The following is a 24,893-nucleotide window of genomic DNA, read 5'->3' on the forward strand; positions in this document are numbered from 1 at the left end:
ATCACCTGGGAGGGGCGGGCCGGCAGCTGACGCCATCACCCCGGCACCTGCCAACATGGAAGGTGGTGACGGCGGCGTCGCTGTGGCTGGCCAAGGGGTTCTGAGCTCTGGGGCGGCGGCAGCGACAGTCCGGGAGCTTTTGCAGGACGGTAAGGAGTCTGGGTCTCGCTGGGTGGTGGGGCTAGGGGACTGTCCTGCTCCGCATCTGGGCCCGGGTGGTGGACTCAACCCGTCGCTTTGCAGAAAGTTTTCCGGTCTCGACGTGACCACTCCCCCCCGCCCGGCCCCCTGGCGTCTGGGTGGTATAGCCTCGCAAACCTGTGTTTCCACAGACTTGCTGTCCCCTTCCCTTCCGGGTGTCCAAGGGACTCCTGGTTTCTGGTTGCTTCTCATTTCAACTCTACCCTTCATGAGCCCGAGGTTTCCCTGAAGTCCTGGGACCCTGCCGTACTCCGGTGACCCAGGTTGATAGCTACTGGCTGCTGCCGCAATTCTTGATGAAAGGAGGAAGCGTTGGATCCCAGGAAAAGTGAAAGACCTAGAACAGATAGAGGACAGCTTTTAATGTCAGAGGGCCTCCTTTCTAAGTAGTGTCGGAAGCATCCTTTAACAAATTCTTGGATGACACAGGTGGCTCACTTGCAGGCTTGTTTGTTTTTTACAAGGCATTTGTCCATAACCATACACGGGGGAGAGTTCAGAGCATTAGTTCAGGCTGGGATTAACCATATGTATTGAATATAGAAATTCATTGATAGTTTTGGACAGGAGAAGACCCCGGGAAATAAATATAGTGCGTTTGAGAGGCACATTAAATTGTTTTAATTCAGTTAACACGCCGCAAGTTTCTTACTCTTTAGAATAAAATTCAAATGTCTAAGACCCTTCCTCATCTGTTCTTAATTTTCTTCCCTAATGGCCTTCACGTTCTACCCTGTATTAAAATAATTTGTATACTTATCCTCTTCTACAGCATTGTAGAACCACTTTTTATATTCCACCGTGTTAGAAACAGTACCTTTCATACAGTAGGTGCAAAATAAGTATTTTTAATTGAACATCACAATAAGCCAAAGTAGGTTATAAACGAATGAACAGCCTAAATTATTGTTTTTCTCTGCGTGTTGTATATTTTATTATTGTCCTTAATTACTTCTGAAAATTTATATACTTTTGTCAAAACTTACTAAGGAGGTGGTTTTCTGAATTAGGATGTGTTAGATTCTCTAGGTTAGGATCTCTGTCCAATATATCATTGTATCTTAAATTCCGTTCAACCACGTTTTGAACTTCTAACATACGTGCAATTCCCCCCCTCAAGCAGCTTACCATTTTAGTAGGGGAAATAGTCTTGTAAAGCTATAAAGTTAAGCATTATAATGTAGTGTTTTTAGGGTAGCAGAATTGTGTATAAAGTCAAACAATGCAGAAGAGGAGGATAACTGGGAGTGGTTAGGGGAGTGTCAGGAAAGGCTTTCTAGATGGAATTGGTTTTGAAGTATAAATAGAACTTCGCCAGGTGAAGAAGTGGAAGAAACAACACATATCAGGCATAGGTATATATTTCAGTAGGATGCATTCTGGAATTGTAATCAGTTTTTAAAGGGTAAATAGTCCTTAATTTTGCCTTCTGTATTGTCCTATTTAGTTATTTTTTCCATCTTCCACAGTGATTACTTAAATCTTACCCTTTCAAACCTCTTCTTTCAAGTTCAACAAATGTCTTTAAACTTCCCTGAACGAAAGATCATCCATCAGATGTGAGCTTCCTCCATTTCTTGCCATTAAACCTAACCTTGTAACTGTCCTTTCTTTTCCCCTTGTATTTCCAATTACAGTACAAGTGGAATTTCTGCTTCTGAGGACAGTCCTCCTTCCTGTGCTCTGGATTTTTTTTCCTGTCTCTTCAAAGACCCAGTCACCCTCATTCTATGCCATTGAAATCTCTTTGCCAAGGTCTCTGATTACCTCCTTGTGAATATAGCAAATGGACACTTTGGTCCTATCTTACTTAAACTTTTAAAAAGGGTTTGACTCTTTTCTTTAAATACTTGTCATGTGACTTGTGAGTTCTATGCTTTAAAAAAAATTCCTAATTCTTTAAGGGTTCTTTTTTCCAGGTTCATTTAGTTGCTTGTCTTCTTCAATGTGCTCCTAATTCAGTGGTTCACTCCATCCATTCTCTTCAACATTACTAAAACATTAAACATTTTCTGTCCATAACAGTGCTTGATTATGTAAAGAATCTGCCAGTGGTAGAGGATAAGATTGACAGGATTGGTGAGCAGATGCATAGTTTGAATAATTTCTGGGGTGTTTCTGATGTGCCTCCTGTAGGAATGAGATAGCTATAAAAGAGAAGCATTATATGACTTTTCTCCTGAAGGACAAGTCCAGTGGCCAGTACTCAGCTTTTGCTGTATTTTATGTTTTTAAGGTCTTTGACACTACTTTCCACTCTCTCTAAACCATCCTTTGCCATTCTTCCTTGTTTTTCTTTCTCTTTGAATGCTCCTTAGTCCCTTTGATTGCTTTCATTTTCTCCATCTACTTCCAAATTTTTGGTGTTTTCCTGGCTTCTAACTCAGTCTTCTCCATTTCCCTTTTTTTGTGCATTCTAAAATTCTAAACCATCTGGGTTTTTTTTTTTCATGGTTTCAGAATTAATATGGATGCATACAAATACACATGATTCTTATTTCTCAGCTATAGAATTATTGTCTACTGGACATTTCTATCTTGATGGTGAACAGGCATGACTAGTTTTACATACAAAAAGTTAAATATGAACAAATAGTTCAGGTGCTATATGTGAAAAAGTGAAAGTACTTTTTTTTTTAACCCCTTTAATCTTCACATTAATTGTATGTGGTTAGATTTGTGCTTGTTTCCCATATAGATTGTGAGTTCCTTGAAGGCAGTATTATGTTCATTTTTGTCTTTACACAAAGATGGCTAGTGGTCCAGCTTAATGCACAGCTGAATTCCGTATGTCAGTTACTTGGCTGAGAATCTTGGGAATCATCCTTTTACTTCTTGCTCTACCTAATCACCCGTCTTCAGCTTGTCACTAAGTCTCACACATTATAGTGTCTGAATATTTGTCAAATTAGTCACTTTATTGACGTTTTTATTGCCATTGTCTTAGGCCTTCATCATGTCTCTTGGGCTGTTAACACAGCATCTTACTGGCCTCTGTAACTCTAATAGAGCATGTGTTACTCATGTAATACACGAGTGAGCTGGTAAACCAGCTTTCTGGTAAAAGAGGGGAAGCCCTGGTTTTGTAGTGTATGCCAATTTCCATGGTATAAATACTCTCACCATGGTCAGTTTTCAGATACCTGTGATGTCTGCTGGCTCACACAATTCCTGAAAATTTAATAATTGGCTCTTAAAGGGGCCGTTCTGAGCCAGCTCCAGTACACTGCTGTGTGACTAATCCCTTTCAATCACCCTCCATACTGCTGCTGGAAACTAAAACAGAGCTGACAGTGCTCTTTCTTATCTTTTACCTCAATGGGATATGGTCTGAACATTTTAGAGATGTTACCAGTCTTTTTTAACTGCCCCCAACCTTCCTTTGGAACCTTGACTCTCTCATTCTTTCCCACCATGTGCTCGAGACACACTGAAGTCAGCATTCCCCTTATTTCTCAAAATACGCTGTGGCATTTGTTGACTCTAAACCGTCACTCTTTATCGGAGTAGCTTTCTCCACTTTGCTGCCTAGCAGGATCCTTAATTCTGAAAACTACTTGGCAAACTGGAAGGAAATGGGGTTCCCAGAATTAAGGCAAAAGTAGCAGCTTTTCTTTGAGAGTAGTCAAGAAAGAGTCTTTGCATTTTGCAGAATAATACTTCCAACTGAAATATAAAGTCATTCCTTCTACCAGAATCCAACCACGTATCACGCATTGTTCAGACTCTAAGGATGTGGTAGTAAACAAAACAAAGCCCTTGCCCTCATGGAGCATACGTTAGAGTGGAAATAGACAACTGAAGCTTTCTTGTAAGGACTCTGTTCTTTTGGCTAATTTTATAATCTCTGTCAGGGTAGTCTTATATCCACTATATGAGTGGAAGACAGCAGTTTTATATCTACACTGAGCTTACTTCTACATAATTATTTTTAACTCCTAATTATTTCCAGTTTTGAGTTTCACTACAGAAAGATATCTTCTTAACATCTAGTATCACTTCTTTTTCCTGTTGATGAAGCGTTTGTTTTGAATATAGTCTCTTTTTCCATTTACTTATTTTGCTCATAAATCCTTAATTTCAGTGATACCTGTAAGTTTGTATTTGCCAATTTCTATTAAAATTCCAGATCCACTGTATTATGATAATATTTGTGCATAGATTTAGAGATATCGGAGGCCATAAATATCAAATGTGGTAAATTTTCCTGTTGTTGTTGTTGGTGACCTTGTTTTCTTGCATTAAAGGCTGTAGTTTGTAGTTAATTTTTAATCTTCTACTTCATATTTTCCTTCCAACTCCCTGATAAAAGTTAACTTTTAGCAGTGTAATGTCGTGGTTCAGAGTGTGGGCTGTGCAACTAGACTGCCCGGATACAAATCTTAGACAAGTTGGACAAGTTGCATGCCCCTTCTTTACCTGTCTCTTCGTCTGTGAAATGAGGGAAATGATGGTTCCAACAGGGTTGTGTGAGGATTGAATGAGTTAACATGTTTAAAGTGCTGAGGTCATTGTATGGCACAGTATGCTCTCCACCAGTATTTCCACTCTCTTCTGTTGTTGCTTCCCCCTCCTCATTTACAACAGAAGCGTTTACACCAGTTCTTGGTGTATGTTATCTGTGGGTGTAATTGTTCTGTTGTCTAATATCCGTGCTTTAGTGTGGTATAATTAATAAAGACTTTTCCTTATTTTTTCCCCTAGAGTGTTACAGTGATTTTTTAAATGAAGACTTTGATGTGAAGACTTATACTTCCCAGTCTATTCATCAAGCTGTAATTGCTGAACAACTAGCAAAACTTGCCCAAGGAATCAGTCAGTTGGATAAAGAACTACACTTACAGGTATTTCCAATCTTCTGGATCATTCAGCCAAAAGTGATAATTTATCATTTTGTAATCTTTTTATTATTTAATCTAACTGCATATTTAAATGAACAGATGTATAACGTAACCAGTGTGGCTTCTTTTTTGAAGCATGTGTTTGAAAAGTTTTCTGTAAACTACATTTTGTTAGTTGAAAAACCAACATATCCCCCTCTCCAAAAGCTTTTGTTCCTACTTTGTTTTCACCACCTTAACTGATGTGCAATGAATGTAGGTGGGCAAAAATAGGAAGCATTTGATAAAAATAATAGAAAATGGAATTATGGGAGTAGAACAGTGTGAGTAGGAAAAATTGGGTGTTCACATAGACAGTTCCCACTTTATGAACACAAAGTGTACCATTATGCTGAAATTACAGAAAGGTGATAAACTTCTGGTAGATAAAACACAAAATGGGGAATTAGGAGATAGGTTCTAATCTCAGGAGATAGGTTCCCTTTTAGATCACTTAATGTCTTTGAGTTTTGCTTTAAAAAAAAATTTTTTTTTTTTTTTTTTAATGTTTGTTTATTTTTGAGAGAGAGACACAGAGCGTGAGTTGGGGAGGGGCGGGGAGAGAGAGAGAGAGAGAGAGACAGACAGACAGACAGACAGAGAGAGAGACACACGCAGAATCTGAAGCAGGCTCCAGGGCTCTGAGCTCTCAGCACAGAGCCCGACACGGGGCTCTAACCCATGAGAGATCATGACCTGAGCTGGAGTCAGATGCTCAGCCAACTGAGCTGCCAAGGTGCCCCATGAGTTTTGTTTTTAAAAAGAAAATCTATTAAATGGGTTGGAATGAATAAGGAGGAAGAGATTCTAGTAGATCTTGAAGGTTCCTTTCTCTTTTACAATTCTGTAATTTTTATAGGGGGTTTATGGTATACTGCCTAGTTGTTGGTTTTTGTTTGTTGAGTAGGCACTTAATAAATATTTAAGTGAATGAACAAGTACGTGAGTAAATGGACTGTTTACCAGGAAACTTAGATCTCGTGTAGCATGAAACATGTTCACTTAAATTTTTTGTGTTGTACTTTATCAATTAAGAGTAGTTAGGACTACTCAGGACTGAGATGACTTTTAAGGTCATTTTAACTTTGATTATATAATTGGAGTTCAAAATTTATTGACAAATATTTATAAAACACTTTTTTAAAACATTTATTCATTTTTGAAAGGCAGAGAGAGACAGAGTGCAAATGGGGGAGGGGCAGAGAGAGAGAGAGGGAGACACAGAAACAGAAGCAGGCTCTAGGCTCTGAGATGTCAGCACAGAGCCTGACTCGGGGCTCGAACTCACAGACCGCGAGATCATGACCTGAGCCGAAGTCGGCCACTTAACCAACTGAGCCACCCAGGCGCCCCTATAAAACACTTTAAATTGTCAGGATTTGCATTAGGCTGTGGAGACAGAAAAGTGAACATATTTCTCAGCTCTCCAAAGACTCACAGACCAGTAGCAGATACAGACAGAAACAGTAACAGGCAAATGATGCCTGTTTTGTTTCGAGTAGTACAAAGCTTTCATAAAAGCAGGGGAGAATGCACTTAACTCTGCCTAGAGTTCTCAGGGATGGCTTTTTGTAAGAGTGCCTGAAATTCTTCTTTTTTGTGGTTGGTACTTTTTTCCCCAAATTTTTATTTAAATTCCAATTAGTTAACATACAGTGTAATATTAGTTTCAGGTGTAGAATTTAGTGATTCATCAGTTACAACACCCAGTGCTCATCACAGGTACACTCATTAATACCCATCACCTGTTTAGCCCATCCCCCCCACCCTCTTCCCTTCCAGGAAGTCTCAGTTTTTTCTCTCTAGTTAAGAGTCTGTTTCCTGGTTTGCCTCTCTTCCCCCTCTCCCCCCGTGTTCATCTGTTTTGTTCCTTAAATTCCACATATGAGTGACATCATATGGTATTTGTCTTTCTCTGACTGACTTGGTTCGCTTGGCATAATACTGTCTGGCTGCATCCACATAGTTGCAAATGGCAAGATTTCATTCTTCTTGTGGCTGAGTAATATGGTTGGTATTTTCTTTGTTCCTTGCATGTAGTACCTTCTCTGCAGGAATCAACAAAAAACTAAAAATGTATTTAACATCTCTTAGAGGGGGCAGGTTACACTGATAGTAGTTTGGGATATGAAGTAGAATACTAGTATGACATCTGAACCTGCTGTAATTGTTTTTCTGCAGAAGCAAAATTGGGATAATTCTAACTAAACCCATAAAAAAATTTAAAATACCACTGAGATGATTAACAGTAGATGTGGTGAAGTACGTACTCGTTGGGGCTTAGGATAGGACACAGAAACCACTCTAGTTATGTAAAGCAGGAAAATGTTTAATACGGAGAATTAGACGATTATGAAATCAGCCGGTGGACTGAGTTGAAGGATCTACCTTCATAGATGCAATGCAAAGGCCTGGCACTCCCATGCCAGTGCTAAAATTCCACCTGTAGGTATCTGGTGATGAAATTTTGGAATGATTGATGTGGCTATTCCAAATGTCTCTAAATTCTCAGGTCTCAGGACCTTGCTTATTACTAGCTGAAACAGTAACAGGAAAGTAGCTTTCCTTTCTTTTCTGTCTCTCAGCTCTCTTGGAAATTCATCCAGCTGGCGGCAGAGGAGTTTCTGAAAGTATAGTATTTTTCACACAGGAAAAAGAAGAGTGGAGAATTAAAATTAGTCTTGTTAGGATGGACGACACATTGATGGCCCTATCAGTGGACTGGGGGAAAATTCAGACATATTCTGGCAATCTTAAGAGACGTAGGAGACCGAAAGTAATTTCAGAAGCATGTGATAGAAAGGGACATGATAGAAAACAGTGATAACTGAAGCAGGACAAAATGGAGGACAATACAGGGGTTCCAGTGAATGAATTTTTGCTGACTAGGAGCTTCAGTTTACAGCCTTCTTATGGATCTTCTTATTCATTGGAATTGAAAAGGTACAAAATGGTAAGGATTCTTGCATTATTCTAGAGATGAAGGATTTCTTAATGTTTCTAGGAATCTCTTGCATGTGGCTTTTAACTCTTAACCTTTTTGGTTTTTTCATGTGATGGTTCACACTGCCTTAAATTTCATAAAAATATCAGTCATGTGCAAGGAAGAGGGTTTTCTGTGACCTTCGGAAACTGAAAGCAGAGAAATGTTCAGGGATAGGTGGGTAGTGACTCCACGTTATCTTTTCCGATTAGAATGTGGTCTTGGGGCACCTGGGTGGCTTAGTCGGTTAAGCATCCGACTTTAGCTCAGGTCATGATCTTGCGGTCTGTGAGTTCAAGCCCTGTGTCAGGCTCTGTGCTGACAGCTCAGATTCAGATTCTGTGTTTCCCTCTCTCTCTCTCTCTCTCTGCCCCTCCCTGGCTCGCACTATGTCTTTCTCTGTCTCTTGAAAAGTGAATAAACATTAAAAAAATTTTTTTTTAAATTAAAAAAAGAATGTGGTCTTGATGATGCTGAATTAAGTTCAAGAATTAAGAGAACCTTAAAAAAAAACAACCGAAACTAAGAGAACCTAATGTTTGAAAACATTCTTTACAGGGAAAGCATATAATAGCATGGCAAGAATAGGTTTTGTTTTGTTTTTCAATTTTGGCACAGCTCTATTTGTACTTCCCATTAGGAAAGAAAAGGACTGGTGAAAAGGTTGTGTCTTTTTGGCTTTGTATCAAACTATAAGCATGTTTGTGTGTCTGCTAATAACTCCTTTCAAACACTTCTTTTAATCTGTATTTTATTCTTTTGGGTTAGTGTTTGGGCCTTCCTATATGAAGGGAGACCTTTAATTCTACATTGTGGTTACAAAGAAAAATACCTAATACTTAGAGCAAATTCTTGATTTTCAGGTTGTTGCAAGACATGAAGATTTATTAGCACAAGCAACTGGGATTGAGTCTTTGGAAGGTATGTTTCCATTAAATACTATAAATTAGATTGAGCTAGACCAGGGGTTAGCAAACTTTTATTGTTAAGGGTCGGATAGTAAATGTTTGAGACTTTGCAGGCCATACCCCCTCTGTTGCAACTACTGAACTCTGCTCTTCTGGAGAGCAGCCAGATAATATGAAAATGAATGTGGCGTGTTCCAACAAAACTTTAATAAAACTTTGCTGACCTCGGAGTTAAACTGAGTTCAAAACCTTGCTTTGGCACTTAATAAATGTGTGACCATGGACAAGTTATTTCACCTTTGTGTGCTTCACTTTTATCCGTAAAGGAGGAGTATTAATATGTACCTACATGGTGTTATTTTGAGGATGAAGTGAGTTAGAAAAATGCTTAGAACAATTCCTGGCACATATTTAGTGCCTCTAATAAAATTCACAGTTAGAAAATTGTTAATAAAAACATCAATACCACCAGAGTAAGTAATAGTAGAAGTAGGCTTGAATGCTTTCCTTATATTTGGTTTTCTTTGAAACTCTTTTCAGTGCAAGCATAATAGAATAATAATAACAGGGAATTTTTATTTTTATAAGTCTTACTATTTTTGATTGGCCAAGTCTTTTGTGAATTTTCCTCCTCTCTTGATTGAATTAAACTACATCTTATAAATATGGAATTTTCCTTAAATTTGTTTATTTAAGTAATCTCCACATTTAGCATAAAACTCAAACTCACGATCCCAAGATCAAGAGTCCCAGGTGCACAAAGTATGGAATGTTAATAATCACGTTTTACATTGTCACTCGTGATTAGTATTATTAATCATTGCACGTCAAAAGAAAACTAGGTGATTTTTCCTATGTTGATTGAACTCTTGAGGAGGAAGGATATGTTTTTTTGTGATACAATATTTAATGCTTCCCCCAGTGCTGCTTATGAACTCAGAGGTATTCACTTACTGTCAGTAGGTACATTGTTTCCCAGACGTCATGATGAAGAACTTAGTATTTGGGGGAATAATAGTTTGTTGCTTGAATATTTAAGATAGATATCAGACTATGTTCTTGGGAAAGTTAAGAAGCTCTAAGTACTGACCACTTACTATTAGAAATTATTTTTAATCTCATTTTAGGTGTTTCTGGAAGCAAGTAAATAATATCCTGTATTAATGGTGATTTTTAAAAAATAAGTGGTAAATGATTTTTTTCATTTGTAAAACCCGTAAGAATGGCATGGTAGTACACTGATTGTGAGTCTATATAGGTATAGATGAATCCTGTCAGCAGAAGTACTTCTTTTTCTTATATTCTTATATGCATTTTGGTCCATAATGTGCTTGTTTTCCCCAAAAAGCTTTTCAGTGATTATAGCATTTAAAATTTACTGTTAGACTGAGTTAGAATGACTGTCCATTAGATGAGTGTTTGAAGTACAAAGGCAGCCTTCTCGGAGTTCCTGTGATAATCTAAGAATCTTCTCCAGATTATTTGAACATAAAACGTCAAAGTCTGAATTAGTATTCATTTTGGCATGATGTGTATTTCTAAACACCTATTAGAATGTTGAGATGCTGAAAAGTGTGATATGTTTTGGAAAACAAGTGTTATACCAACTTCTACTTCATCTAATTTTTCCCCCAAATATTGAAGATTTTTGCCACCTAAGTAGTTTGGAATTAAATTTATTGAACCTATTTTATTAAAAGTCCCCTCTTATTCATTTTTCATTCATTTAATCATTTATTTTTTTATTAAACTTTTTTTTTTTTTTTTTTTTTAGCATTTATTCATTTTTTTGAGAGACCAAGACAAAGCATGAGCAGGGGAGGGGCAGAGAGAGAGGGAGACATAGAACCTGAAGCAGGCACTAGGCTCTGAGCTTGACAGCTCAGAACCTGATGCGGGGCTTGAACTCATGAGATCATGACCTGAGCTGAAGTCGGCTGCTTAACCAGCTGAGCCACCCAGGTGCCCCTCATTTATTCATTGAAATATTAGTTGAGAATTTGCTAGGTTCCGGACAGCTCTGACAGAGTCTTTGTTCTTATGGAATTTAGAAGTATATTTAATTAACCCTATTTTATTAAAAAGAGATACCCTCATTCCCTCATTCATTTGTCCACTCAAACAGTAATTTAGAACTTGTTTAGGTACCAGGCACCTGTGAACAACAGACAAAGTCACTGTTCTTATGGGACTTATGTTCTAATGTGGAGAAGCAGACAAAGAAAATAGACAAATTCAGATAATTGTAAGTCCTACAAAGAAAATAAATGGATGACGGTATGGAGGAAGGGGAGTCCCTTATTAGGATGGTCAGGGGGCGCCTGGGTGGCTTGGTCGGTTAAGCGTCCGACTTCGGCTCAGGTCATGATCTCACGGTCCATGGGTTTGAGCCCCGCGTCAGGCTCTGTGCTGACAGCTCAGAGCCTGGAGCCTGTTTCAGATTCTGTGTCTCCCTCTCTCTCTGCCCCTCCCCTGTTCATGCTCTGTCTCTCTCTGTCTCAAAAATAAATAAACGTTAAAAAAAAAAAAAAAAAAAGGATGGTCAGGGAAGGCCCTTTTGAGAGTATGATGTTTGAACCGAGCCTTGAATGATAGAAACAACCACCACATACAAATCTGGGGAGAAGAGTGTTGAAAGTTGAGAGAGGAATAAATGGGGAGGTAGGAATGAGCTTGGGATGTACGAGGGACAGAGAGAAGGCCCGTATGAGTGGAGTTTAATGAGTGGGGAAGAGAATCGTACGTGAGGTTCTTAGAAAGGAATTTTGATTTTCGTTTTAAGTGCAGTAGTAAACCATTGGAGGGTTTTTATTAGGGACATGATGTAATGAGATTAATGCTATAAAAGTTTTCTCTGGTGGTTCTATAGGAAAGTAACAGTAAAATCAGGGGTACCAATTTAGAAGATGCTAGAAGAGTAGAGTTGATGGTGCATTGGATTAGAGTGGTAGATGGAAAGACAGGGAAGTGGGTGGGATAAAATGGGGGCAGAGCTGATAGAATTTATTGATGGGAGATGAAAGGGCTGAGGGAAAGAAGTCACCAAGTTTGATTCCTTATTTTTTAGTCTGAAAAATTGGATTGATGATGGTATGGGTAACTGAGCTGGGTTAGAATGGAGAAGATTGTGACTTTGATAGGGTGGGGAGGGCAGAAGTTATCTTGGATGTCTTAAATTTGACATAAGAAAGTTGAGGGGCCAGGTGTGTGTGTGTGTGTGTGTGTACACATAACTGTATATGTGTGTGTATATTTGCATATATATATTTGTGTATGTGTGTATGTATATGCATGTATACATCTGTATACATATATATGTGTGCACACACATGCAGATAGAAAATCTCTGTAGACATTTGTACATATGTATGGATATGTGTGTATAAAATCGGTATTTTATTGAATAGATAGTATTTAAAACATTGGGGTTGGGTGAATTCCCTAAGAGATACATAGATAGAGAAGAGAAAATGAGGATTAAATCTTGGAGTAGAACTCAAACAGAGGAGGAGTAGGAGCAGCTCATGTAATAAGAAGAAACCTAGGGAGTGTGATGACTTGGAAGCCTAGAGAAAAGAAATGTTTTAGGGAGGGAGTGGTTTAACTGTGTTGTGAATTTCTGGGGCGCCTGGGTGGCTCAGTCGGTTAAGCATCCGACTTTGGCTCAGGTCATGATCTCACTGCTTGTGAGTTCGAGCCCCGCGTTGGGCTCTGTGCTTACAGCTCAGAGCCTGGAACCTGCTTCGGATTCTGTGTCCCGCTCTCTCTCTGCCCCTCCCTCGCTCATGTTCTGTCTCTCTCTACAATAAATAAAACATTAAAAAAAAAAACTGTTGTGAATTTCTGAGAATTGGGACAAGATAAAGACAGAACTGACAATAGAATTTGGCATGTTGGAGATTTCTGGTGACCTTGATAAGATGTGTTTTGGTCGAGTATTATGAAAGTCTGTTGGAGAGTGGGTGGTGGAGAGAATAAGGAAGTGTTGATAACAAGGGCAGCTTATTCCTGGAGGTTTAAGATCAGTAAGACAGAAAACCAGCGGAAAAATGAGAATCCTCGGGTCCAGATGGGATTCTGTTGGACTGAACCATATTAAAGCATATTTGTATGCTGGTAATGCTTATTCTAGTATTACTTCATCTAATACATGACAGCATTCTGTACCTAGGTTTATTTAGAATATTATGTTTTAAAACTAAACGTAGAAACTGAGTTTTAAAGAATGGAGTTCAAAATAATTAAAACTGTAATATTGAAAAGCTTATTTTTAGGTCCATAAAGTAGTAAAATTTAAGATCCTTCTTCATGAAAATATTTCTACAGTTTTGTTAAAAAGTTCTTTATTACTTTGTGTATATTGAGAGTTAAAGGCAATGCTGTCCTTGCTGTCCATGTGTATTATTTATCTAGTTTATAATTAATTTAACAAATATTGCCATCGGAAGTAGTCTGCATTAGGCTCAGGTCATGCAGTACTGAATGAAAAGTATACTTTCCCTAATGCCCAGGAATTTATAGTTAGTAAAACATCAAACAGATATACAGCCGGATATATAATTACCTAATGTGATTAGTGCCATGAAGGAAATGTATGCTGTAGAAGAAAATAACGAGAGAATCTAAGTTAGATGGGGGATCTTTTAGTACTTGTGCCTGTTAGGGCGAGGTTTGACAAACAGTAGGTGTTTATCCAGTAGGACCTTGAGGGTGGGGTTGGATGTTGGAGAGAAAGTACACCATTTCCAGATAGTACAGGGCTTTGTAAACCAAGCTGTGGACTTCAGTTTTGACATGGGAGAAAAGGGGAGACCAAGGAAAAGTTTTAACAGGGAATATTGTATACAATTTGCACCTTTAAAGATCACTTAGTCTTCTTCTTTTGTAGTTATAGATAAAATGCACATTAACACGAAACTTCACCATTTTAAAGTATGTAATTTAGCAGCATTAATTACATTTACGATGTTGTGCAGCCATTACTGTGTAGTTTCAGAACTTTTTCATCACCCCAAGTGGAAAACCCTATGCTCCTTAAACAGTCACTCTGCATTCCTTGTCACACTTATTTAGTGGAACAAGGATTCGAAGGGGGGGAATAGTTAGAGGCTTTAACAATAGTACAGGTAAAAGATACTGATTGGTTGCTTAGGTTATGATGGTGGCAGGAAAAATTGAAATTTTTCTGTATGTATGTATGAATTTTTTTCTTTTAATATAATTCTTTTGCCCTATTGGAGCCCTTGGAACTTTGTAAAGTAATGGAAATTATTGTGTTTTCCTAGGCGTTCTTCAGATGATGCAGACAAGAATTGGCGCTTTACAGGGAGCTGTTGATAGGTACTGTTGCTCATTTTGTAAACAAGTGGAAGGGAAAGAAGTTTAACCATTGATATTTGAAGATGATTTTATTGTTACTCCTCTCTTTATTTTTCCTTTAGGATGAAAGCAAAAATTGTGGAGCCGTACAATAAAATAGTAGCCCGCACTGCACAACTTGCAAGACTTCAGGTGGGTTGTCACTTTTCAGTTTTTAATACTCTGTATTATTGATTTTGTTTATATAAGTGAACACATTTCAAGAGAACGAGTTCTGAGGAAATAGGGGAATATGAGAGAAAAGGGGAGAAATACTAAAGAGCTTTAAAATAAGATAGGCAGTTTAAAAAATAAAAACCTATTCAAGTGAATTATTTTCATTCTTAATACTACAGTGTATAATCATTTACTAATTTATTAATATTCACAACTATTTTTTCAGTAGAGAGCAGAAAGAAACCCAGCATTTATGCCAAATGTAAGGAACCCATACCTATAAGTTGTTCTAATAGGAGTGCTTATGTATTATAGGAGAAATTTAGTTTTGGACCAGAATTTTGTTATTTTTATGGCCATTATTTTTCCAGACATTTTTTCTTTTTTTTTTTTTAATGTTTTTTTTTAACACTTATTTATTTTTGAGACAGGGAGAGACTGAGCATGAACAGGGGAGGGTCAGAGAGAGGGAGACACAGAATCTGAAACAGGCTCCAGGCTCTGAGCTGTCAGCACAGAGCCCGACGCAGGACTCGAACTCACGGACCGAGAGATCATGACCTGAGCCGAAGTCGGCCGCTTAATTGACTGAGCCACCCAGGCGCCCCCCCAGATATTTTTTCTATTCCTCCCCTTTCCTTCTGGATTACAGTTACAAATCTATTAGGTATCTTTGGGATGTCTCACAGACAACTGGATTCTCTGTTCATTTTTTCCCACTCATGTTTACCCCATGTGTTTTGTTTTGGATAATTTCCATTGCTTTGTCTTCACGTTCACTGATTGTTTCTTCTGTACTGTTTGATCGACCCCTAATCTCATTCAGTGTATTTTTCATTTCAGACATTTTTGTTTTAATCTCAAGAAGTTTGATTTGGATCTTTTCTATACTTTCCATTAATCTGCTTAACCTTTTGGACATATGGAATACTGTTAAAATAACTGTTTTAATGTCTGCTAATTTATAGAATGTGCCAGTCATACCACAGTGCAGTTTTAGAAGATTTCCACCACCACAGAAAGATCCCTCCTGTTTGCCATTGTCTTCTTTCATTTGGACTACTGTAATGGAATATCATAGACTGGGTGGTTTATGAACTATAGAAATTTCTTTCTCACAGTTCTAGAGGCTGGACGTCTGAATCAGGGTACCAGGCTGCTCATGTCCTGGACAGGGCCCTCTTTTGGGCTGCCGATAGTCCTTTTCTTTTCTTTTTCAATTTTTTAGTTTTTTTTTTTTTTTTTTTTTTAATTTTAATGTTTATTTATTATTGAGAGACAGAGAGAGAGCATGAGGATGGGAGGGGCAGAGAGAGGAGGAGACACAGAATCCCAAGCAGGCTCCAGGCTCCAGGCTCCGAGCTGTCAGCACAGAGCCCGACACAGGGCTCGAACCCGCAAACCACAAGATCATGACCTGAGTTGAAGCCGGACGCTCAACCGACTGAGCCACCCAGGCGCCCCTCTTTTTCAATTTTTTAAATTGTCTTTAATTTTAATTTTAGTATAGTTAACATACAGTGTTCTATTAGTTTCAGGTGTACAGTTGAGTGATTCAACAATTAAATATGTTACTCATCATGATTACATAGTCATTTTCTATTGTATCCTCAAATGGCAGACAAGGCTAGAGAGATCTCTGGGGTCCCTTTTATGAGGACACTAATCCCATTCATGAGGGGTTCACTTTCATGACCTAATCACCTCTCAAAGGCCTCACTTGCTAATATTATCACACCGAGGGGTTAGGATTTCAACACATGAATTTTTTTTTTTATCATTTTGTTTTTTTTTCCCACCCATCATGTTAAGTGTACTCTTTAATCCCCATCACCTATTTCTCCCACCCCCCTACCCTCCTCCCCTCTGGTAGCCATCAGTTTGTTCTCTATAGTTAACAGTTATAGTTAGTTCTTGGTTTGCCTCTCTCTTTTTTTCCCTTTGCTTGTTTGTTTCTTATATTCCACGTATGAGTGAAATCACATGGCATTTGTCTTTCTCTGACTTAGTTCTCTAAACATTATACTCTAGCTCCATCCATGTTGTTGTAAAAGACGAGATTTTAAGTCTATTGCAGCTGTCAGTACTTATTCCCACCCCCCAGTTCTACGGTGTTGCTAATCTATTTTATGTCTCTATTGATTTGCCTTTTCTGGTCATTTCATCTAAATGGAATTATATAAGATATAGTCTTTTGTGTCTGGCTTCATTCACTTTGCATAATGCCTTTGAGGTACGTCTGTGTCATAGAATGTCAGTAGTTCATTCTTTTTTTTTTTTTTTTTTTTAATTTTTTTTAATGTCTATTTTTCAGAGAGAGAGTGTAAGCTGGGAGGGGCAGAGAGAGAGAGAGAGAGAGAGACACAATCTGAAGTAGGCTCTAGGCTCCAAGCTGTCAGCACAGAGCCCAATGCGGGGCTCAAACTCATGAACCGTGAGATCATGACCTGAGCCAAAGTCGGATGCCCCATCGACTGAGCCACCCAGGTGTCCCCATTCTTTTTTTTTTTTTCTTTAACGTTTTATTTATTTTTGAGACAGGGAGAGACAGAGCATGAACAGGGGAGGGTCAGAGTGAGGGAGACACAGAATCTGAAGCAGGCTTCAGGCTCTGAGCTGTCAGCACAGAGCCTGACGTGGGGCTCGAACTCACGGACAGCGAGATCATGACCTGAGCCGAAGTCGGCCACTTAACCGACTGAGCCACCCAGGCGCCCCTCCATTCTTTTTTTTTAATTGCCGAATTCTCTTCTATTTTATGGAGCTAGCACATTTTCTTTATCTACTCACCAGTTGATGGATATTTGGATTGTTTCTCATTACTGGCTTTTGAATAATGCTACTATGAACATTTGCTTACGTGTATTTGTGTGGACCTGTGCTTTCATTTCTCTTAGGTAGGTTTCTAAAAATGGAATTGATGGGTTGTATGGTAAGTTTAATTTTTTAAAGAGCTGCCATGTTGTTTTCCAAAGTGCCTATACTATTTTATATTCCCATCAGCAATATATGAGGGTTCCAGTGTCGACACATCCTTTTTTTAAATTATTTTTTTACTGTTTGTTTATTTTTGGAGAGTGAGAGCACGTGTGAGTGGGTGAGGAGCAGAGAGACAAGGGGACAGAGGATCTGAAGTAGGCTCTGTGCTGACAGCAGAGAGTCCCATGCGGGGATCGAACTTAGGAACCATAAGATCATGACTTGAGTCCAAGTCAGGCGCTTAACTAACTGAGCCACCCAGGCATCCTCCAGTGTCTACACATCCTTACCAACACTTGTTATTTTCTCTTCTTTGATTATGGGCTTTCTAGTAGCCCACGAATACAGTGGTATTTCATTATAATTTTAGTTTACATTTCTTAAATGATGATTTGGGTATCTTTTCATGTGCTTATTAGTCATTAGTATATCTTTAATTTATTCAGTCTATAATATCTTTTAGGCATTTTAAAATTGGATTGTTTATCTTGTTAAGTTACAGTTTTTTTTGTTGAAGAATAGTTGATGCACAATGTTTCATTACTTTCAGGTGTACAACATAGTGATTCAACAACTCTATACATTATGCTGTGCTCACTACAAGGGCAGCTGCCATCTGTCACAATACAATGCTATTACAGTACCACTAACTATATTCTCTATGCTGTACCTTTCATCCCTGTGACTTAGTCCATTACAGGAAGCCTGTACCTCCCACTCCCGTGTACCCATTTTGCCCATACCCCCAGCCCTCTCTTCTCTGGCAACCATCAGTGTTTTCTCTGTATTTATGGGTCTCTTTCTGATTTTTCTGTTTCTTCATTTGGTTTTTTAGATTCCACATATAATTGAAATCATATGATACTTGTCTTTCTCTGTTTGAATTATTTCACTTAACATACTACCCTCTAGGTCTATCCAACTTGTTACCAATGTCAGGATCTCATTCCTTTTTATGGCTGCATAATATCTGTGTGTGTATGTATGCACACTACCTCTTCTTTATTCATCTATCGATGGACACTTGGCTATTGAAAATGATGCTCCAGTGAACATGGGGTGAATATATTTGAAGTAGTGTTTTGTTTTCTTTGGAAAAATACCCAGTTAGGAGCTTTTCTTTTATATATTATGATACCATATGTGATTTGCCAATATTTTTTTTCCCCAGTGTATGACTTATAAATATTTCTACCAGGCTATGACTTGACTTTTATTTTTAAGTGGTGTCTTTTGAAACAGAAAAATTATAAATTTTGATCAGGTCCAAATTATCAAATTTTCTTTTATGGATTGCTGGCACCATTTCTTGAAAACAGCTTTTCTTCCCCTGTTCAGTTTTTTTGTTGCCTTCATAATACTTAATTGACTTTGTATGTGTGGGATTATTTCTGGACTCTTTACTCTCCTCAGTTGATCTAGTTTTTTGCCTTTATATTAATTGTACACTATCTTGATCACTGAAGCTTTTTAGTAAGTCTTCTATCAGCCAAATGATCTTGAAAAAAGGATACCATTTTAGTATCTGCAATCCCATCTGAACTTTAGAATCAGCTCATCAATTTCTACTAAAAAGCTGTTTATGATTTTTTAAATTTTTAAGTTATTTTTAATGTTTATTTTTGAGAGACAGAGTGAGAGTGGAGGAGGGGCAGAGAGAGAGGGAGACACAGAGTTTGAAGCAGGCTCCAGGCTCTGGGCTGTCAGCACAGAGCCCGACATGGGGCTCGAACCTGCAGACTATGAGATCATGACCTGAGCCGAAGTCGAATGCTTAACCAACTGAGCCGCCCAGGCTCCCCTGTTTAGGATATTTTTAAATATATTTTTTTAAGTTTATTTATTTTTGAGAGAGAGAGAGAGAAAGAGCAGGGGAAGGGCAGAGAGAAAGGGAGACACAGAATCCCAAGCAAGCCCCATGCTGTCAGCGAGTCCCCAATGTGGGGCTCATCTCATGAACCATGAGATCATGACTTGAGCTGATGTCAAGACTCTGACACTTAACCAACTGAACCACCCAAGTGCCCCTAAAAAGATGGCTAGGATTTTGACTGGAAATATATTATATCTGTAGGTCAGTTTGGGGAGAATTGATGTATTAACAATATTGCATCTTCCATGTCATGAATATGGTATATCTACATGTCCGTAGGTCTTGTTTAATTTCAGCCTCACATTTTGGTTTCAGTTTTGTTAAACTTATCTTTAAATATTTGTTTTTGTGGGGAGCCTGGGTGGCTCAGTCGGTTAAGCATCTGGGTTTGGCTCAGGTCATGATGGCGCGTTTCCGTGAGTTCAAGCCCCACATCGGGCTGTCTGCTATCTGTGTAGAGCCTGCTTCAGATCCTGTGTCTCCTCTCTCTGCCCTTCCCCTGCATTTTCTTTCTTGTTCTCAAAAATAGACATAAAAAAAAAAATAGGGGCACCTGGGTGGCTCAGTCAGTTAAGTTTTCGACTTTGGCTCAGGTCATGATCTCACAGTTCATAGGTTTGAGCCCTGTATTGGGTTCTGTGCTGGCAGGTCACAGCCTGGAGCCTGCTTTGGATTCTGTGTCTCCCTCTCTCTCTGCCTCTCCCCCACTCATGCTCTGTCTCTGTCTCTCTGTCTCTCTCAAAAACAAACATTAAAAAAATATTTGGTTTTGTTACTATACTAAATTATATTTTTTAAAAATTCTATTTTTCTGTTCGTTGCCATTTTATATAGAACAGGTGTTTGAAAATTGCATAAAGAAGGTTTTTTTAAAAAAATATGTTCTTTTTATATTGTTAGTAGACATAGTATGACTTAATGGCAATATTGTTTGAAAGAACATAAATAAGATAATGATGGATTGATAACTGAGGAGCCCTGATCTTCCAGTAAGCCATGGGAACATCTCATGTGAGAGATACTGTGTTAGTTATGGCAGAGAATACAAAGAAGGGTGAGGAAGTACTTTTCAAAAAGTTTACATCATGGTTAAAGGAAATAAGATACCCTACACAATGACCTAATAAAATACTAATTACACAAATGCCAAAATAAAGAAACAAGTATTTAGAATACAAAGAAATTATATGCAGTTGGATTGCTTTATGATGTGTTTAATGCTTAAGAAATGGTATTTGAGATGGGCTTAGGAGCAGTAGGTTGTTGACAGCTTTGAAGTAAATCTTTAAGAATGAATGGATTGATGAGAGTTTTAAAGGATAGGATTTGAGTAGGCTAAGATGAGAGTAAGGAATTATAGTCAGAAAGAAGAATATAACAAATGCATGGGAGGTGGAGGCATGCAGGGCATATCCAGAGAATGGCAATGAAAGTGTGCATTAAAAGGATTAACTCAAGCCATTTCCCCTTGTCCTTCTTACATATTACTTATATCTGTCAGCCTCCTTCACTAAAGACAGACCTGGCTCAGTTATCTTTTCAGTGAAAGCCTTTACATGATAGTTTCTAGCTTTAGTACCCATAGTAATCCACCCATCCATCCATCATTCTGTCCTCACTCTTCTTTGACTTTCTTAACTCCAGTTATGATCTTCATCGACCCCCATGACTGTACAGTTCACCTCTGAAATCTTAAACTCTTAAATTCCATTTTCTGTTTTACACCTCCCCTGATTTTCCAGCTTTCTCAGTACCTTACCCCAGACTCATAGTTTTTTATAGCTTTATTGAGCTATAATTCACCTAAGTGTGGAACTAAATTTTCTCCACTTCCTACCCCCTAACTCTCCAAATTTGATGTGTAACTGTACATTTCTTTGTCTTCCTAATATTGCTTCTTTCTAAATCTTACTCAAGCTTTTCATTAAGCTATATATAAACTATAGTTACTTTTTTTTTTTTTTTTTTGTCTGAAATTATCTTTAATTTTTGCAGGTAAGTTAGTTGCTGTCCAGGAAACATTTTTTCTTTAAGTTCATTTATTTTGATAGAGAAAGTGCGAGCAGGGGAGGGGCAGAGAGAGGGGGAGAGAAAGAATGCCAAGCAGGCTCCATGCTGTCAGCACAGAGCCCGACACGGGACCCCATCTCATGACCAGGTGATCATGACCTGAGCTGAAATCAAGAGTTGGACACTTAATTGGCCAAGCCACCCAGGCACCCCATCTTAATCATTTTTAAGTGTACTGCTAACCATATTCATATTGTTGTGTAACAGACCTCCAGAACTTTCTCATCTTACAAAACTGAAACTCTTTATGCCCTAAGTGTGAATTTCTCTTTCTCCCTCCTGTCTTCCTTATTGGCACCTACCTTTCTGCTTTCTGTCTCTATGATTTTGACTATTTAGCTATTTCATATAAGCAGAGCATATAGTATTTGTCCTTTTGGTTTATTTCATTTAGCATAATATCCTTGAGGTTCACCTGTATTTGAGTACACGTACTAAAGAAGGATTTCCTTCTTTAAGACTGCATAATATTCTATTGTATGGATATACCACATTTTCTTTTTCATGAATCCATTGAAGCAACATTAGGGTTGCTTCCCCTCTTGGCTGTTATGAAGAGTGCTGCAGTGAACATGGGTGTGCAAATATCTCTTGAGATCCATCCTGCTTTGAGTTGCTTGGGAGATACCAGATCATATGGGTAATTCTATTTTTAAATTTTTTGGATCCTCCATACTGTTTTCATTAGTGGCTGAAACCATTCTGCATTCCCACCAGTAGTGCCCAGGGTTTCCAACTTTTCTACATCTTTGTCAGCGCTTGTTATTTTCTGTTCTTTTGATATCAGCCATGCTAGTGGGTAAGAGGTGATATCTCTTAGTGGTTTTGATTTGTATTTCTCCTATGATGAGTGATGTTGAGCATCTTTCCATATGCTTGTTGGCCTAGGTATATCCTAGGAATGGGATTGCTAGGGCTATAGGATTTTTTATCTTTAGCTTTATTATGTAAAGTCCAACTATTTTCCCACATAATTCTGTCCTGCACACTGACAGTATAGAGTTGGTATTAGTTTGTATCATTGCCAACATTTATTGTTGTCAGACTTGCTAATTTTTGCCAATATTTCGGTGCATTTTTCAGGGAATTAATTACTAAAGAGGCTGAATACCTGAGATGTGTCCTCTATTGTATGTTTCAAATATCCCTTTGTGGTTTTTTTTTCTTTATTGATAATATCTGGATGGATAGAAGTAAAATTTACCATTTTTTTCTTTTAGGGTTAGTGTTTTTCTGTCTTGATTAAGAGAACATTCCCTACCCTGGGGTCATGAAGATCTTCTATATTGCTCTGTGTCATATGTTTTGGTATTTAATATACCTGAAATTATTTCTAAGTTTACGTTTTTCTGAAATGTCTAATCTGTTGTTACTTCCATCCTGTGTTTTCTATTTTACATAATGTATTTTTTAATCTCTAATGTTTTTGTCTTTTTATATCTTTCCTTTCTATAATGAAGTTTGTTTTCTTTTGAACATACAGAGTATATTAAAATATTTTTTTTAATATTTATTCATTCTGAGAGATAGTGGGGGAGAGAGAATCTTAAGCAGGCTTCTCACCCAGCGCAGAGCCTGACATGGGGCTTGATCTCAGGACCATGAAATCATGACCTGAGCTGAAATCAGGACTCAGCCACCAAGGTGCCCTGAACATATAGGTATATTTAGAATAGGTATTTTAGTATTTCAGTCTTCATTATTTCTTCATCAGTCATTATTGACTGACCTTTCTTCTTGTTATGGGTTTTATTTTTTCACTTATTCACTTGCCTGGTAAGTGAGAACTGGTTTTAATTCTTTGTTAGAGCAGGTCCAGAGCAGCTTTTAGTCCGGGACTAGTTTATATGTTAGCCCTAATTATTCACTGCTAGGTCTTAATGCTGTGGGCTCTGTGAAGTGTTTCAGTAATTCTTTCCCTGAGTTTCCTCCTACATATGTACATGTTGGTGCTTGAGTCCGTCCTTCTGCAGATATCCACAACCTCTCCTTCCTGTCCAGTTTCTGTCCATAAACTCTAGCCTTTTTGGTTCTCCTGAAGTCACATCTCTGTTTTCTCATTGTAGAGAGACCGTCATGTTGTTTCTCTTTCCTTTCCCTTTGCTGGGGCCTGAAAATTGTCTCTCAGCAGTAAACTAGGGTAGTTAAGTTCATTTTCTTCTTCTTTTTTTCTTTTTCTAAACCATTTTCTTTTTTCTTCTTTTGAGAGAGAGGGTGAGCTGGGAAAGGGCGGGGAGGAGGACAGAGGCTCCAAAGCGGGCTCTGTACTGACAGGCTGACAGCAGCAATCCCGATGTGGGTCTCCAACTCATGAACCATGAGATCATGACCTGACCTGAATGTCAGACACTCAACTGACTGAACCACCAAGGTACCCCTAAAAGATTTTATTTTTAAGTAATTTCTGTATCCAACATGGGGTTCAAACCCACAACCTTTGGATCAAGAGTCACATGCTGCACCGACTGAGCCAGCCATCTGTCCCAAGTTCATTCATTTTGTTAATCCTGGGGATGATAGTTCTGTGCTGTCTGTTCAGTGTCTGAAAACGATTTCATGCATTTTGTTCAGCTTTCTAGTTGTTCACCATGGGAGTGTAAATCCAGCCTGTCATCCCATCATGTTAGAAGTTACTTTCAGTTTTAAAAACTGAGTTGTAGGTCATATGCTATAAAATTTACCACTTTAAACTGTATTTTTAAGCGTAAAATGAGTAGTTTTTACTGTAGTCACAGGGTTGTGCAATCAGCACATCTAACGTCAAAAGATTTTCATTACCCCAAAGAAAAACTTGATGCCCATTAGTAGTCACTCCCTCTTATTTATTCCCCCACCAACTTTCTAATATGCCGTATGTCTCTATGGAGTTGCCTGTGGTGGACATTTCATACAAATGTATCATACATTGTGTGGCATTTTTTTTGTGTGGCTTCTTTCATTCAGCATAATGCTTTCAAGGTTCCTCTTGTAGTATGTTTCAATACTTCTTTCCTTTTTATGACCAAATAATACTACATTGTATGAATATACTGCATTTTTGTTTATCCATTCAATTTGTTTTCCTGTTGCTTGATGAATATTTGGGTTATTTCCGCTTTTTGACTATGATGAGTAACAGCTGTTATGAATATTTTTGTACAAGTTTTTGTGTGGAAATTTTTCAATTATCTTGGGTGTTTACTTGAGAATATTTATGCTAGGTCATACGCTAATTCTGTTTAACATTTTGATGTATGAAATTAATATGGTACAAACTTAAACTTATACAGTAATATATGTCAATTATATCTCAGTCTCTGGAAAAAGAGACTTTTTTTGAAGAATGCCAGACTGTTTTCCAAAGCAGCTGTACCATTTTCCATTCTTACCAGCAATGTATGAAAGTTTCAATTTCTTTATTTCTTGCCAATACTTCTTTTCTTTTTAATATAGCCATCTGATTGGGTATGGAGTGGTACCTTGTT

General features: G+C 38.1%; 1 protein-coding gene across 3 annotated transcripts in view; it reads left to right on the plus strand.

The window, feature by feature from the left end:
- Positions 1–8: 8 nt before the first annotated feature.
- The window catches only part of COG5 (component of oligomeric golgi complex 5), a 334,355-nt gene continuing 309,470 nt past the window's right edge, over positions 9–24,893 (plus strand). For 2 of the 3 annotated variants that reach the window (XM_053897953.1, XM_053897952.1), the window contains exons 1-5: positions 9–149; positions 4,906–5,045; positions 8,928–8,985; positions 14,258–14,312; positions 14,414–14,483. In XM_053897953.1, the coding sequence (XP_053753928.1) occupies positions 56–149; positions 4,906–5,045; positions 8,928–8,985; positions 14,258–14,312; positions 14,414–14,483 (417 nt within the window). In that variant the 5' untranslated portion in view covers positions 9–55. The remainder of the gene's footprint in view (positions 150–4,905; positions 5,046–8,927; positions 8,986–14,257; positions 14,313–14,413; positions 14,484–24,893) is intronic. The other variant, XM_019451191.2, reaches the window with a different exon arrangement.

This window comes from Panthera pardus, unplaced genomic scaffold (assembly GCF_024362965.1).
Source record: "Panthera pardus isolate Hobbes unplaced genomic scaffold, ASM2436296v1 HiC_scaffold_8, whole genome shotgun sequence".
NCBI lineage: Eukaryota > Metazoa > Chordata > Mammalia > Carnivora > Felidae > Panthera > Panthera pardus.